At 55.3% G+C, this 15,069-nt stretch overlaps 2 protein-coding genes across 13 annotated transcripts in view; one reads left to right on the forward strand and one right to left on the reverse strand.

Moving 5' to 3' along the window:
* The window catches only part of Epb41 (erythrocyte membrane protein band 4.1), a 154,766-nt gene extending 145,737 nt beyond the window's left edge, over positions 1-9,029 (forward strand). For all 12 annotated transcript variants that reach the window (XM_076934089.1, XM_076934086.1, XM_076934083.1 and 9 more), the window contains 4 exons: positions 3,991-4,092; positions 5,204-5,284; positions 7,187-7,291; positions 7,902-9,029. In XM_076934089.1, coding sequence (XP_076790204.1) covers positions 3,991-4,092; positions 5,204-5,284; positions 7,187-7,285 — 282 coding nt within the window. In that variant the 3' untranslated portion in view covers positions 7,286-7,291; positions 7,902-9,029. The remainder of the gene's footprint in view (positions 1-3,990; positions 4,093-5,203; positions 5,285-7,186; positions 7,292-7,901) is intronic.
* A 786-nt stretch (positions 9,030-9,815) lies between these two features.
* On the reverse strand, positions 9,816-13,167 carry Tmem200b (transmembrane protein 200B). The gene is made up of 2 exons (XM_034502620.2): positions 12,473-13,167; positions 9,816-12,006 (listed from the first exon to the last, which is right to left on the reverse strand). Exon 2 carries the CDS (start codon positions 11,984-11,986, stop codon positions 11,132-11,134), a length of 855 nt encoding a protein of 284 aa, XP_034358511.1. The 5' UTR covers positions 11,987-12,006; positions 12,473-13,167; the 3' UTR covers positions 9,816-11,131.
* Positions 13,168-15,069: the final 1,902 nt, after the last annotated feature.

Raw genomic sequence — 15,069 nt, forward strand, 5'->3', positions numbered from 1 at the left:
TGTGGGGGTGCACAACTTTAATCCCAGTACTTGGGAGGCAGAGGCAGGTAGATCTCCATGAGTTTGAGGCCAGCCTGTCTATATAGTGAGCTCCAGGCCAACCAAGGCTATATAGTAAGACCCTGTCTTGAAAACAAACAACAAATAAATACCGAAGATGGAGAACAGTTGAGGCAGACAGCCTTTGCTAACCACTGGTTTCTGCATGCACACACACCTGTCCACTCACCTGCCTGCACATGTGCACACACACCTGTCCACTCACCTGCCTGCACATGTGCACACACACCTGTCCACTCACCTGCCTGCACATGTGCACATATTTACACACATACTGCTACACCATAGACACAAATACTCAATGAATGAAAAGAAGAAGTGTGAGCCATATATGTGGCTCACCTCTGGTCTTAGCACTTGGGAAACTGAGGCAGGAGGACCATTAATTCAAGGCCAGCTTGAGCCTACTATAACCAAAACAAAACAAAAAAAAGAAAAGAAAAAGAGAAATCAGGTAAAAGAAGTGTGACCCTCAAGAATGAGACTGGACCTGAAGGTTGGGCAGTGGTGGTGCACACCTTAACCCCAGTACTTGGGAGACAGAGACAGGGGGCTTTCTGAGTTTGAGGCCAGCCTGCTCTACAGAGGGCATTCCAGAACAGCGAGGGATACGCAGAGAAACCCTGTCTCGAAAACAAACAAGACTGGAACTGAGCCTCCTCAGAAATGGGAGAGCGGCTCACTGCACACCACTTAAACTCAAGCTGAAGTTTTAAAACTTTGTAGCATTTACATTAAAATTTTAGTGGGGACCAGCTTGGCAGTGCAGACCCAGCTACTCTTGAGGTCTTAGGATTGTGAGTTCAAGGCCAACCTAGGCAACTGAATCCCTATTAAGATTTTTTTTTTAATGCAGGTTATCTGGGCTTGGCCAATAGTGGGCTTGCCCAGCCTGCATGAAGCCTGGGTTTCACCCTTAGAACCTTATAAGATAGGCATCTTGTTGAGAGGTGGAGGCAGGAGGGCCAGAAATGTCTACTGTCTCCCTGTCTATCCCGCCTGCTCCGGCTTCACACACATACTGTGCTTCCCAAGTACTGTAGACCATGATCAGCCTCCCGAGTGTTTGGATTTCAGTCCTGAGCAGAACACCAGCTTAGTGGTGTTACCATTTATTATTTTCTTACAAGTGGGCTTCACACCCACTCAGCACTTACTGGGTTCTGGGAGCAGGAACTGTTCTCAAGCTTACATGACAAGTGCTTTACCTGCTGAGTCACCTCCCAGGCCTCAGGGCCACAGTCTTCTTCATTTTACCTTTTGATGGACAGCTGGGGTGTATCCAGAGTTGGACAAATGCGACTAGAACTGCCATGAGCATTCACATGCATGTGAATAAACACCTAAGAGTGAAATGCCTGGCTTACAGGACAAGTGGATGTTTACAAGGGACTGTCAGCGGTATGGTGCCTTTAAGGAAGTCTTGGTGAGAGGGTGAAGGAAAGGGGACCTGTGAGGGAGGAGTGGATGGATGGAAGTGGGAAGCCATGACAGGGCCTCCATCTTCCTCCTCCAGAGACAGACAGAACAGGGTAGGCGGCAAATGGGAACAGTCACAGGCTCAGCTGTGTGCTCAGGGTCAGCTTCCCTGGCATGAAATTTAATAGCCTTTTGTTGGCTGTCCTGGAACTCACAATATAGAACAAGCTGGCCTCGAACTCACAGAGATCCGCCTGCCTCTGCCTCCTGAGCGCTGGGATTGAAGGCGTGCGCCACCACTCCTGGCTGGTTTATACTCTGACGAAGCACTTCCACTTCTGTGATTTCTTCTGGTCTCCACAGTGCTGTGTTTAGGCAGAGCATGCTACAGCGCCAGCTTCTAGAAATGAAAACTGGTGGGCGTGGCGGAGCACGCCTAGCACGTGGGAAGAAGAGGCAGGAGGATGGTAGGGAGGTTTCAAGGCCAGCCTCAGCTACAAAGGGAACTTGAGGCCAATCTGTGCTACTTGAGACCTAGAGAGAGAAGTGAGGAAACAGAAGATCGAGGATCATGAGTTCAAGTCCAGCCATGGCTATGTAGGTAGTTTGAAGCCGGCGTGAACTACTTGGAGCCTGGACAGTGAGTTGTTATTGTAGCTGGGTGCTACCTGCAGGGAAACTCAAATTCTAGTCTTCAAACAAATTTCTTGCCCATTCTGTGTCGTTTGAACACCAGTCAGCTATAAGACCTTGGACAAATCTACTTCCCTGAAGCCCAGTCTTCCTAACTGCACAGAGAATCAGTCTCTACCTCAGTCAGGTACCTCAGACGTGAAGCAGCAGTCGCATGGTGTGCTTGACACATAGTAGGACTGTAAAGCTTATATGTTGGGTCTGAATCTTCCATAGATAAATGGTCTCAGCAGAAGAAAATACTAGTGGGCCAGGCAACATGGCACTGGTGTGCGGGGTGGGAACCCGGCTCCACCAAGGGTCTGCCCCTTCTGAGTCTTCTCTCCTCCCTAGTACCTCAGAGATTCCTTTGTCCAGATGAAATGCGTGATCCTGCTCATAAGTGAGATGAAGCCAGTCATAGTATTCCACACCTGTGGCCTCAGTTATTCAGGATCTGAGGCAGGAGACTTACATGAGCCAAGGAGTCAAGGCTAGCCTGAGCAGCATAGTAGGACCATGTTTTTTAAAAAATGAAGTTGACAACACTGCTTATTCTGGGGACTTACATAAAGAGGGGGAGGGGGTGATTTACTGTTCTCTGGTATGGTGCCTGTCATGGAAATAGTTTCCATTCTCTGTGGTGCGGTACCCTCTATAGGTACCATGGTACCTATAGAGGTAGTGTCCATGGCCCTGTGTTTCCGGTCTGCTAACTAGCAAGCACCACGTGCCTTAGGTAGCCTCTGTCTTCCTCTGGTTTCCTTCTTTCTTGGCCATGGAGGTCTGCTTGGCTCTACTGCCCATGTGCCCGCTGATAACAGTTGTCCCTGGCCCTGCCACCGTCTCTTAGCTTCCTGCTAATATCGTGTCTTAGCTATCATAACTAGCAGCCTTAGTCCTTGAATGATCCTGTGTTTCCAAGCCTGGCATTTAAAATACTTACGCTCCTCCCAACAAGGAGGAGCCCTTACAGTGAGAGTCTCTAAAGCCTACCGCGCATGTACCCTGCTTTCTCGTGGATGGGCACTTTCTCCCTCGTATGGTCAGTCCCTGGTGCAGTTGGAGGTGAGACTGCCATTTCACACTGTGGCGTAGCTCACTTACACGCCAGCCACCCAGAGCCGGTATCTCTCCTACCTTGAGGTCTGATGAGAACACAGTAATTTCAAGTTCCGGTTTTCTGACCGGGGGGGGGGGGGGGGTGCTGATGATTCAAAGGCCCTTTGTGGACTGCAGCAAGCTGGAGTCACTGTTGGAACTGCCACACTCCTGCCTCTTCTAGACCCGTGCCAGTTACTGCCTGGTGCTGAGGGACTCGTACCCATTGACATTGTTGGGGAGCAAGGCACTCTGTAGCCCTGGCTATCCTAGAATTCATAGACCATACTAGCCTCAGACTCGGAGATCTGCCTGCCTCTGCCTTCCAAGTGCTGGAATCAAATGTGTGTGCCAGCACACCTGACTTTATTCAACTTGCTTGTTTGTTTATTTCGAGACAGGGTCTCACTATGTAGCTCTGGCTGTCGTAGGGGACTGGAACTGGAGTTACAGATGGTTATGAGCGTCATGTGGGTGCTAAGGAGGAGGCCCTCTCAGACCTAGGTCCTCTGGGAGAGCAGCCAGTGCTCTTAGCCACTAAGCTATCTCTAGCTTCGTTCATCCAGCTTTTTAAGACAGAGTCTGGTTCCCAGGAGATTGGTTCTGCTTATCAAGTGAGAGGACACTGTAAGGGGATTAGACTTTGAAGCAGAATACAGCTGAAGAGCTATTTTGAGCCTGGGGGGTTTGAGCCTAAGGCCTCCTGAGGGGCCTGATGACTTGTCCTTTCTTCTGCAGACTGAGGACAGCAGTGGGGACTTAGACCCTGGAGTCTTGCTGACAGCTCAGACCATCACATCTGAGACCACAAGCAGTACAACCACGACACAGATCACCAAGGTAACAGAGCTTCCAGTGGCTGAGCTTGGTGCTGTACCATAGGAGGGACCTGTGTAAGCAAAGGCTCCTAGCTCCATCCCCATTTCATCCCAGGTGGAAAGATGCCTTCCCCAGAATACACCGGGGAAAGCCACATAGAGTCATTTTCATCACACATCTGTCCAGCTTGCTGTGGAGGAAGGCTAAATTCAGCTTAAGATGGAGGTATAGTTCAGTGGGAGAGCACATACCTACCACATACAGGCTGTGGGTTTCATCCCCAACATGCAATCACATATGCGCACACGCGCGCACACATGCACACACAAAATTTAAGGACAGGGATTGTTGAAATGATAGAATCATACTTTCTGAGCTAAAAACCAGATCTGTGATCAGATGGATCATTTTATGTTTTTGTCCTGAGGCCATGGGAAGTGTAGTTTGGAGCCGAAACACTGAAATCATCAAACTGCTTTACAGGAAACCATGGGGACAAAATGCCAAAACTTGGAATTATCCTGAGACAATCAGTTTTGCTGTAGTACTAGAGGAAATATCTCCCCTCCCCTGAGACATCTCACTGTAGCCCAGGCTGACCTGGAACTCACATACTACCTCAGGCTAGGAAGTACTGGGATTATAGTGTGTACCACCACACCTGGCCTGCAATCCATTATAGATAAGAAGTTTAGAAAAAAAGAAAACAAATTTGGTCAGGTTTTGTCATAAATAGGAGGTCCCTGTTTGAAGCTCTGCTTCCATCCTGCACACAGTCAGGTAAAAAGCAACATGGCATGCAGCTGTTCCTTGCTGGGTGTCTGTAGTTTTGTGAAAAAGAAGAAAACAAGTAAATAACAAATTGTGTCCTTTTGTTCTTATACTGTAGAGTCTAGTGGACCAAGGTCAGGGAGCAGGAAGCTCCTTTTGGCAGGTCATACCCTGTGCTGAGACATGGGGAAAGGCTGTCATGGGCAGTGCCAGCACCGGTGCTCAGCCTGGGCTACATTCTCAAATAACAAAACCAAACAGACAAACCATTTTGGACAGGAGCTTTTAGAACCGTCTGGGCTGTCTTGCTTTTCCTTGCTGCTGGGCCTGGCTCTCACTGGGTGTTTGCCTTTGGTTACAGACTGTAAAAGGTGGAATTTCCGAGACCCGGATCGAGAAGAGAATTGTGATCACAGGAGATGCGGATATCGACCATGATCAGGTGGGTGTGGCGGGGCCTTGTGGGCACAGCCTCCTTAGTTCTTGGGAAGGAAAACAAAGGAACTCAAATATGGGGGCCTAGGGGAGCAGGGCTCTTAGTGGGGCAGACAGGAAGTTCTCCACAGAGGGCCTGAGCTACATAGTGAGGCCCTGTCTCAAATAACGTGTGTGTGTGTGTGTGTCTGTGTGTCTGTGTGTCTGTGTGTCTCTGTGTGTGTCTCTATGTATGTGTCTTTGTGTCTCTGTGTGTGTGTGTTTCTGTGTGTGTCTGTGTGTGTTGTTGTTGTTCATGCGTGATGGTGGCACAGAGGCAGAGGGGAGGTGCTGTCCCTGCTGCTGAGTGCTACAGTAGCTGAGCCAGCTGCAGGGGGAGAGAGCAGGAGGTGGGTGAGACACCAGGAGATGTAGAACTCATTCTATGTCCTGGATCTGTCACCAACTTGCTGTGTGACCTTGGTTAGATCACTTTACATCTGATAGTCTTCTCTCTAAAAAAGAGTGGCTTGATCCAGATAATTCCTGAGCCCTTCTTGGTGCTAAAACTATGTTTTTATGTTAATTAGGTGCTAATTGTGTGCTACAAGCAATTAGAAAATAATAAGGTCAGAATTAATGTTCCCAGTTCTCTGCTGGGCTGGTGCTGTTAGAACAGTGAAGCTGCAGACAGGGGGTGGGAGAGGCTGTGGAGGGGGTAGGCCTGTCAGAGCAGCTGCTGGCCTCTGCTGACGTAGCTGAGAACAGGAGGCTGGAGGGCTGAGCTAACTCACTGCTGTGGACACTGTGCTCAAGGTCCCAGAAGCAAGGCTGGAAGCCCAAGTCAGGCGGGGCCTACAGCCCATGCTGAGCTCAGTGGGTCCTTCCTATCCCACAACCTCTGGTTTGAGCCCCACTGTGTGTTGTCTGTGCTCTCACAGCAAGAGCTATGGGGGAGAAGGGAGAGCAGACAGGCCTGACCCTACCTCTGCCTCTGATCTCTTGATGCACTTTTGAGCACCTCTGAGATGCGACTTTATTCTGTCAAATGAAAATCAGCATGGGTCAGAATCAGTGTAATGAGACTTGATGGCTCAGAGACAGCTCGAGCCCCTTGTCTCTTCTAGGAACTGAAGGCTTTGGCTTTCCTAGAAGGAGGCGGGGCCTCCAGGGAGAGGGCTTGAGCTGGGCCTGGGAAGAAGAGCAGGGGCAGCAGAGACAGCAGGTTTTGTGGAGATCTAGACACCAGATGTGTTCTCCCTGGAGTCCTGGTGGAGACTGTTCTTATGAACTGTCAGACAGCTCTAACAGGCTACTTGGATCGTGGTGTCACCTCCTGCTGTGGCTGTCCCTCTGTGCTCTGTGGCTCCTCCAGGGACTGGCACCCTGGAACCTAAGTAGCAGACTATGTAGCAAAGAAGAGACTTAGATTCAGAAGCCCGGCTGCCTTCCTAGCTAAGAAGCAACTTGGTGTCTGTGATGCGTGCAGCTTCCTTGTTTATAGAGTGGGACTCAGCACAGCCCTGACTCCCTTTGTCGTGAAGACTGTGAATATTGCGTAAATGAATGCCTGTAGGCTGGTGCCTAGAGCCCCTAGGTCAGCCTGCCTGTGTCTTCATGCCTTCCTTCCGCTGGTGCCAGAGACACCTCTTCCTTTTTACAACCTGTACTTCCTCACTTTCCTGACCTGACAACCCCGTTCCTGTGTTAGTTTGTGCTCTAGATTTCATATGTGAACAGATCTTCTCCCTCCTAAGTTTGCCCATTTTTTTCTGAAGAAAACTTCTGCCCTTCCCTGCCTCTGTGGTCTGGGTCTGCAGGATAAGCTAGGACAAGACACTGATCCCCTTGGGCTGTGCTGTGTGCTGCCCCAGGCTCCCTTCATCAGCTGCGTTGCTTTTTGCCTGACAAGCTCTGCCTCTTGCCACAGGTCCTCGTACAAGCCATCAAGGAGGCCAAGGAGCAGCACCCAGACATGTCAGTGACCAAGGTGGTCGTCCACCAGGAGACCGAGATCTCTGAGGAGTGAGCTCAGGTAGGGGTGTTCCTTCAGGGATGGGGAGTGCCATCACCTCAGCCAGAGAGAGTTCTAAGGAACTCTGGACACTTGGAGAGCTCCTGCCCCCAAGAGATGTCTATACTGGAACTCAGTAAAGCAAAGGCATAGGCTGTTAACTGTGTGGCTCCAACCAGAGCAGCCAGGTGGTGTGTGTTAGTGTGCCTTAATGTTGCTAGCCGGGTGTGTGTGTGTGTCCTTCTGCCTTGGTGTCACTAGCAACACTGAGGAGTAGGCACCTAAACGTGGGTGAGTCTGAACTGTCCCCACCTCTGGAGTCCCCTGTTACCCCTGACTTGTTGTTCTGCCCTTGGCAACTCTAGAAGCTGCGGGCCAGAACCAAGCAGGCTGGAGAATAGAGCTGAGGGGAGCAGGGCCAGGCTTCTGGAAGAATGCGTGGGGGTTGGGAAATGTGGCTCTCAGGGAACAGGCCAGAGAGCTGGGATAAAGGGATAAATGCATGCCGCAAGGGAACTCTAGACTAGGCAGCCAGTACAGCCCGCTGTGTCACAGCCAGGAGAGCCTCCTGGTGAGGCTAGAAGCTTGCTCCTTTGTGGGGGTTCAAACACGTGCTTTTTCTTCACCCTAGGGACTGTCCTGCCCCGTCCCCACCTGTCCCCATCCAAGAGAAGCCAGCATGTGATAAAGAAGCCAGCCTGCAGCAGACTTCAGACTTTGAAGACTGTTCCACACCACAGAAAACCAACTTCATTTTCTATTCAGAATTTATACCAAGAGACTCTTCTAGATGCCACGGGTGTTCTCTATATTGTGATACAGAAACTGTCAACTTTTAAGACACTTTGATTTTTTTTTATGGGGTGGTAGGTAACCTCTCAACCAGGCCTCTCCTACTTATTTTCAACGCAGACCCTGACAGGATCCACAGACTTCTCCAGGACCCTCCAGGGGTCCCACCAGCTGGTAGAGGTCAGAGCCAGCTCAGTGGGACCTCATGCCCCTTTCCAGCTTCCTGCCCTCTGGATGACACAAAAACATCATACACCAGTGAATGGCGGGCAGGGCAAACACCCTGGTCACAGACCCCAGAAGCATGACCTCCCACTGCAGGGTGTCTGAGGCAGAGCCCTCCGCTGAGCACGTGATGTCACCTCCGTCTGTTTGGAGCTTAAGTCAAAGAAATCAATTGCTTTCCATAGAGCTGATACTGTGAACACGTGAGTGCATCTGTGGCCTTCACCTCCCCAGCTGCCCTGTCCCTCATTGGAAACAGCAGCTCGCGTGCTCCCCAGCTCCCATCTCAGGAGACCAGAACTCATGGAAAAATTAGGCACTTTTGGCTAAAAGTGCCAATGACATTTTTAGTTGTGGTTTGGGGGAAGAAAAGTTAATGAGGTTTTAAAAATCAGGTCTTGTTGTTTGGGGAGCTTGCTTCACCCAGGGGAGAGGCACCTTTACCTCAGTCGGATCCTGTTAAGGCAAGGTGTGCTTCCAGCCTCAGCCTGGGCCCCCTCCCACTTGGCATGGTAAAGGACATGGCTCAGGGAAGAGGGTGCATTCTAGGACCTTTCTGTGACAGGCTTGAGGATGCCCTCTGGGAGCTGGGGTATTTCCCATCTCCTGGTGGCCATCCCTGGTCAGGGTGGATGTGAGCCATTTCTCACCTGCTGCTGCCTGAGAAGTGTGTCAGGTTTTGAGAGCTTGATTTTATGGTGGGTTTTGGATTTAGTTTCCTTTTTCCTTTTTTTTAATATTGGTTTTAAAAAGGGAGCCTTTGTTGGTAGTGAGGTTTTGGGGAGCCCCCCCCCCCAAACAGGGCCTCTGTAATCCTCCAGCTAACTTCCTACAAACATCTGCTTGGAAGATTAGTAGAATCCTAATTCTAGGCTGGAATGAACTTCATGAGGCTTGACAGCGGGTCACCAGCATCGGTGGCCGGAGGCCAGAGCCAAGTCAGAAGCCACCGCAGCCTCTGGCCTCCAGGCTGAACACTCTATACAAACTCAGCAACTTTGAACTGCTTTTGCGTGTGCAGTTTTCTTTTAACTCTCGTGAGACTGTTACCAATGGCAGCTTGCTTTAAGGAAGGGGAGCCCAGGTGGGAGAGGGGCAGGCTTGGGTTCCATTCTCAGAAGTAAATTGCAGACTGGGACTGAGCCAGAGAAGGCTGGGCTGCGGAGGATGGATTAGCATACACTCCTGCTCCCAGCCAGCTCTGAAAAGGAGCAGGAGGAGCCTGCCCACTGGGCACTGTGCCATCCTCATCAGGACTTCAGACCTGGGCACTTGAACTCTGCCCCTCTGCTGCTGCCTCTGTCTGGAAATTGGACCAGAATTCTGATGTCCCTCCAGCCTCCTCCCCCTCCTATGCTGGCTCTGGCAACAGATCCTGGGCTATGGTAATTGTTTGGATTTTCTTTCTGCAGTTGTGTGTGAAGAACAGGCTCTGTCCAGGTAGAAGAAATGAGGGAGGAGGGGAGTCCCATCTCCAGGGTCAGAGACTTGGCAGGACTTTTCCCAAAGTGACTCAGGCACACCACAGTAACAATCCCAACTGCAGTTTTATTTTTACTTCAGAAGTAGATTTCCCTCAAACCACATGAGATCTCTGCCACCCACCCACAAAGCAAGCCCTATATTCCTAAACTGAGGGCCCAAGGAGGCTGACTCTGGGAGCCCTCCCCCAGGCCAGCAGTATATTCTGGGGTCTAGGGGCCCTGGCCCATTTTGAGAAACGGAGGTGGAGCCACGGCCTGGCCAGCATCCCCAATGCTCACGGGAAATATCAGCCCCAGGCTGGTTGTTTTTACAAATCTCTCTCAGATATATTATTTTCATGACAAAAATGAAGGAGCTTTGTAAATTTTTAAAAAAATTATGAATCATATCAAGTAGTTGTTTACATTTGACAAAATAGGAACTATGCCGGCAGAGTCCAACTGGACACCCCTTAGGTGAGATAGGCAGTAACTGGGCCTGCTGTCTGCGCCTTGCCTTTCGTAGTGACAGATGTGGCTGTAGTGTTTAGGTAAGTGTTTGGTCTTGCTTCTTGTATGGCATTTTTCAATAAACTTAAAAAAAAAAAAAGACCTGACTATGAGGATTGATCCACTTTTAAAGTTTTCTTCTAACAAAAGCGTGGGGAAATTAAACCTGGGAAGGGGGACGGGAAGGGAAGCTGCCACCGTGTACAGTAAGCTACCCACACTGGTCAGGATGCAGTGGAAAGGAAGCGCTGAGAACTGGAGGGTGCCTCTGCCAGCTGGGGGAGGCTCTGGGCACAGGCCTACCTCCAGGGGCGCAGTCTGGTCCCAGGTCAGGGCTCTGGCAGTAGTTAGCCCTGCCGGGACAGAGCCCGCTTGGCAGCAGGAAGAATGGACCTGAGGTGGTGGCAGTTCGAGGTGTGGTCACTGCCCCAGACAGCTGCAGAGGTTCTCATTCCACCTCCTTATCCACCTTCCCTGGTGGTCCCATTTCCGCCATCTTAGACTGCCATCTTGGAGGGAGCCTGTCCCGGCCTGGGACATCCCAACCTACTGCTTGTTTGCCAAGGTGCCCCGAGCATCTCAGGATGCTTTTGACATACCCTGCAGCCCTTCAGGTGCCGGTCCTGGGCTAAGGCCACATGGGCTGAAGAAATTCCTGAGGCTGAATCATGCTGGTGTCCACATTAACACATGCCCCTGAAGCTCGTTTGGTGCAGCTGGCACTGCCTTACATGCAGGTCAGGAGCCTTAGCGGCTGCTGCCACCACAGCATCCATCCTAGCCTCGGAGGTGACTGGAACTGGGCACTGGACTTCTGTGTCCCGGCCCCATGGTCCACACTGGTAGCCTCACAGCAGGTTATACCTGCACCTCAGACCCGGGCCCCCAAATCCCCTCCTAATTTGGCATAGCCCCCCAAACTGAGTCGGTCCAGCCGTGGCCAGCTTCGGTGGGCACAGTCCCGAGCTGCTGGGGCCCCCAGGAGAAGCTCCCCCAGGCCCAGGTCCAGAGACTTGGAGTGCTCGATGCAGGAACCGGAGGGCTGCACCGTGATGATCACGTGTCCAGTCTGAGTCCGAGGACCCCAGGGTGGTGGCAGCCCCGGGCCCTTCAACGGGTAGCTGTGGAGCAGGGCAGGTAGCCCCGAGCGAGGGTTGGCAGGTTCAGACCGCAAGCTGCGCACCGACGGGACGGGCGAGGGGCCCCTCCTTGGGGCCAGGTCCCAAGTCTCAGGTTCCACGACGGCGCCCGGGGACCCGTGCGCGGGACTGGGCAGCAGAGCGTCCCAGCTGGGGCCGTCGGGTGGCCGCAGTGCCTGCGCCCTCAGCGCGCCCCTGCGGAGACGCCGGGTCTCCAGGTCGCGGTTCTCGTAGAGCAACGTGTTGGCACAGATGAACACGAACAGGCCGACGCCCATGATTACCGGCCCCAGCAGCCGCAGGCGCTCGTGCGGCCCGTGCGCGCGGCCGGTCCTCGGGGCGTGGGCGTGGGAGGCGCGGCCGGGCCAGTAGCCCGCCACGGCGATGCCCATGCCCACCAGCACCACGAGCGCGCCCAGCGCCGCGAACGCCCCCGACGGCGAGCGCAGCCGCAGCCGCGCCCGCACCCGCAGCGGCTCTGGCGGGGAGCGCGGCCGCCGGCGCCGGCCCAAGCGGCGGCCCAGGCGCGAGACGCGGCCCTCGGGGCTCCTGCGCGCGCCGCCGTCTCCGGGGCTCCCGGCCGTCATCGCGCGGTCGTCCGGGCGCTCTGCGGGCACGAGCAGAGAGGCAGACACTGACCCGACGGGCCGGGCTCCGGGGGAGGGATGCGCGGGGCCGCCCCTGCCGGCCGCTTGGAGATCCCTGGCGGCCACCCCCGGATTTTCCCGGGGCCGCAAGGCAGGGAGCCGCCCCCGCTCGGGTTTTCCGCAGCGGAGCTGGGAGCCAGCGTTGGCCGGGCCCGCGGGCGGTGCGCAGAGAGGGGGCTGCGGGGCTCGGGTGCAGCCGGGGCTGCGGGGCTCCTGCAGCCTGCGCGCGCTCCGCTCGCCCGCCCGCGCGCCCCCCCACCCCCCGCGATCGCGGCCGGGGTAAGTACCTCCTGGGCTCGACCCCCCCACCCCGCACGTGGCCGCCCCGAAGTAACCAGGGGAGGGGGTGCTCGGACCGCCCGGGACTGCGGGTCTTGCGCGCGCGCGCGCGCGCGCCCCACCTCCCCCCTTCTGCGCTTTACATACCGCAGCGAGGGCCGGCGGAGGTGTCTCTGACTCCGGCTTCTCCTTGCTCGCCCCCTCCTTGCAGACTTCCTCAGCCAACACTGGAGCTGCAGCAGGAGAGACTTGAGCTAGACTCTGGGAAAAACCGCTCTGGACGAGACCAGCCAGTCAGAGCAGAGGAGGCAGCGGCGGACTTTGTCCAGGATTCTTCTCCACTCCTCCAGAAGAGGCCTCCCCCTCCCTCCCCCCCACCCCCACGGCCGAGCTAGGGCCGGGGCTGGAGGCAGGGGACTGCCAGTTGCCGGACGCAGGTCCTCGCCGGACGGACTCTCCTGGATCTCTCGCCGGCCCAGGCAAGGCTGTTCCCAGATTGCGGTGTTTCCGATTCGGGCTCCCGGGGATGAATCATCCCCCTTTCCCGCCGCCTGGCCTCTTTTCCAGCCTCCTCCGCCCGAGGCCTCCGTGGGCCGCGTCCCGGCCAGAGCAGCGCCGCCCCGGGGTCGGGGCCGCACGCTGGAGCCGCTCCAGGAGGCCGTGCGCCGTGGTCCCGGCGCCGGGAAGCCGCGGGCTGCGGGGTCCGGGCGTCCGGTCTCGGGCCCCGGGGTCCCGGAGAGAAGCGGCAGCGGCGCCCGTCCCGGGCCTAGCACGGAGCGCCCCCCGCCCAAGGCCCTGCAGGCCCAGCCCGGACCCCCGCGCCCCCGCCGCTCCCCGGGCCGGCTGCAGGAAGGGCGCAGGGTGGCTGAGCCCCGCCCCGGCCCCGGCGACCCGCCTCCGCCCGCGCCCTCGACGGAGAGGCGCCCGGCCCGGCCCCGCCGACGGCCCCGCTCGCTCCGCCGGGCGCGCGGCCAGTTTCCATGATGCGGACGCGGCCCGGGAGCCCCCGCCTGGGATTGATTAGCCCGCGGCCCGTGCTAATGAGAGCCGGCTGCGCGCGCGGCCCTCGCCCCTCTGGCCCCGGAGACCAGCATCCCCCGGCCGCAGAGCCTCCCAAGTCGATCTAGAGAAGGCGCCCCTGCCCCACCGACGCTGAACCCTCCCGTTCCCTCTTCTCTCCAGGGCTGACGCCGGAGGCATCTGCCTGTGTTGACTCCCTGCTCCGTCCCCACTCACTCGCTTGGGCCTGTGTGTGGATCCCCTGCCTTCCTGGTGTCCCCCACACAAAGGAGACCACAAGCCCACGGCACAAACTTCACTCTCAGCTGCCAGGGCCTCCTGATGGGTCCCTGAACCCAAACCTCCGCTGGCGAGGTCCACACTCACCATCAGAGCACACTCACACTAGGGTCCTCAGGTCCCAACTCCCCTCTTCGTCTAGAATCAGCCAGTTCTTTCCTGTACCCACTGTCCTCTCCAGCACACTCCATCTCTTAGAGTCCCTGTCGCCGCCTGTCTCCGCTAACTGGTCTGCAAACGTCACAGGGCACCTGTGAATCTGTGAATCTGTGCCCTGCTGAAAGCCCTCTATGGCTCCCTGGTGCTGTCCAAATGGTTTCAGGGCCATTATGGTTTGAGCATGCTCCTGACCGTCTCACCTGGCCCGTGTGGCTGAAGAGCTGCCGAGGTCCCCAGCCCCTCTGAGCTCTGGCCCTGAGGCTCGGCCAGTTCCTGGCTTTTCTGTCAGGTAAACCTCTGCCTTTCCACCTCATGCTTCTCCAGAGTCCCCTCTACACACAGCTGAGCTGAGAACGTCCTTGGGGATTGCCCTGTTTCCGGGGGCCGGCATTGAGGTCTGAGGCCCAAGGCTGGTTCTGACTTGTTCCTTTCTGGAGCCTTGTGCTCAGGGGAATGTGTGTCCTAGCTGGCCCTCCACGCTAGAGAGATGCATGAGGCCTGTGACTTCCTCCTCTCCCCTCCTATTCTCCACCCTGGGCCCTGGAGGAGGAAGGAAGGAGAGAGGTGGGAGAGGAGAACACACTTAAGCTCTGTGGCTCAGTTTCCCCATCTTTATAAGAACAAATAACACCGCAGTGTGTTCTCGGAGTTGAAATGACTGCACACATGTGGAAACACCTTGGCGCAAAGTGCTTTCCATCAGCCTGCCTGTCCTCTGACGTTACTTCAGGCATGGGCCTGAGCCGTGGTGTAACCCTGGCTCTGGTTCTCTCTGAGAGCTCAGAGAAAGTGTGGCAAGCAAGGACATAGGAAACCAGGGGGGGAGGCAGGCCTCCCTTCCTGCAGGTCTTCCCTGCAAAGGGACCTCCCAGCCTGGGAGTGGGGTTTGGGGGTTCATCTTGTCTATGCAGACGTGTGGCTGGCCAGTGGCCTCTGGGTTGGGACAGTGATAATCCCCAGGCAGTCTGGACCTCACTCGATTCTGCCCTGGCCTCTGTGTGACCTAGAAGCCCGCTTTCCCTTCTGAACTGGGAGGGACCTGGATGGATGGGGTAGAAGCCAGAAATGTGACACCAGCACCCTGAGGCCATCCTGGGGGAGGGTACATTGTGCCCCCCCCCACACACACACACAGAAAGACAGGCAGGCACAGCCCTACCATGTGCAAGGCCTGGAATCCTCATCTCTCCTAGCCAGGATGGGCTCCTCTAGAGGGGACAGCTGGTGGCAGTGTGCTCTGTACACTCTGTCCCTAGTGACTAAGAGGTGCTTCAGCCCACTCAGCT

This window comes from Arvicanthis niloticus, chromosome 5, assembly GCF_011762505.2.
Source record: "Arvicanthis niloticus isolate mArvNil1 chromosome 5, mArvNil1.pat.X, whole genome shotgun sequence".
NCBI lineage: Eukaryota > Metazoa > Chordata > Mammalia > Rodentia > Muridae > Arvicanthis > Arvicanthis niloticus.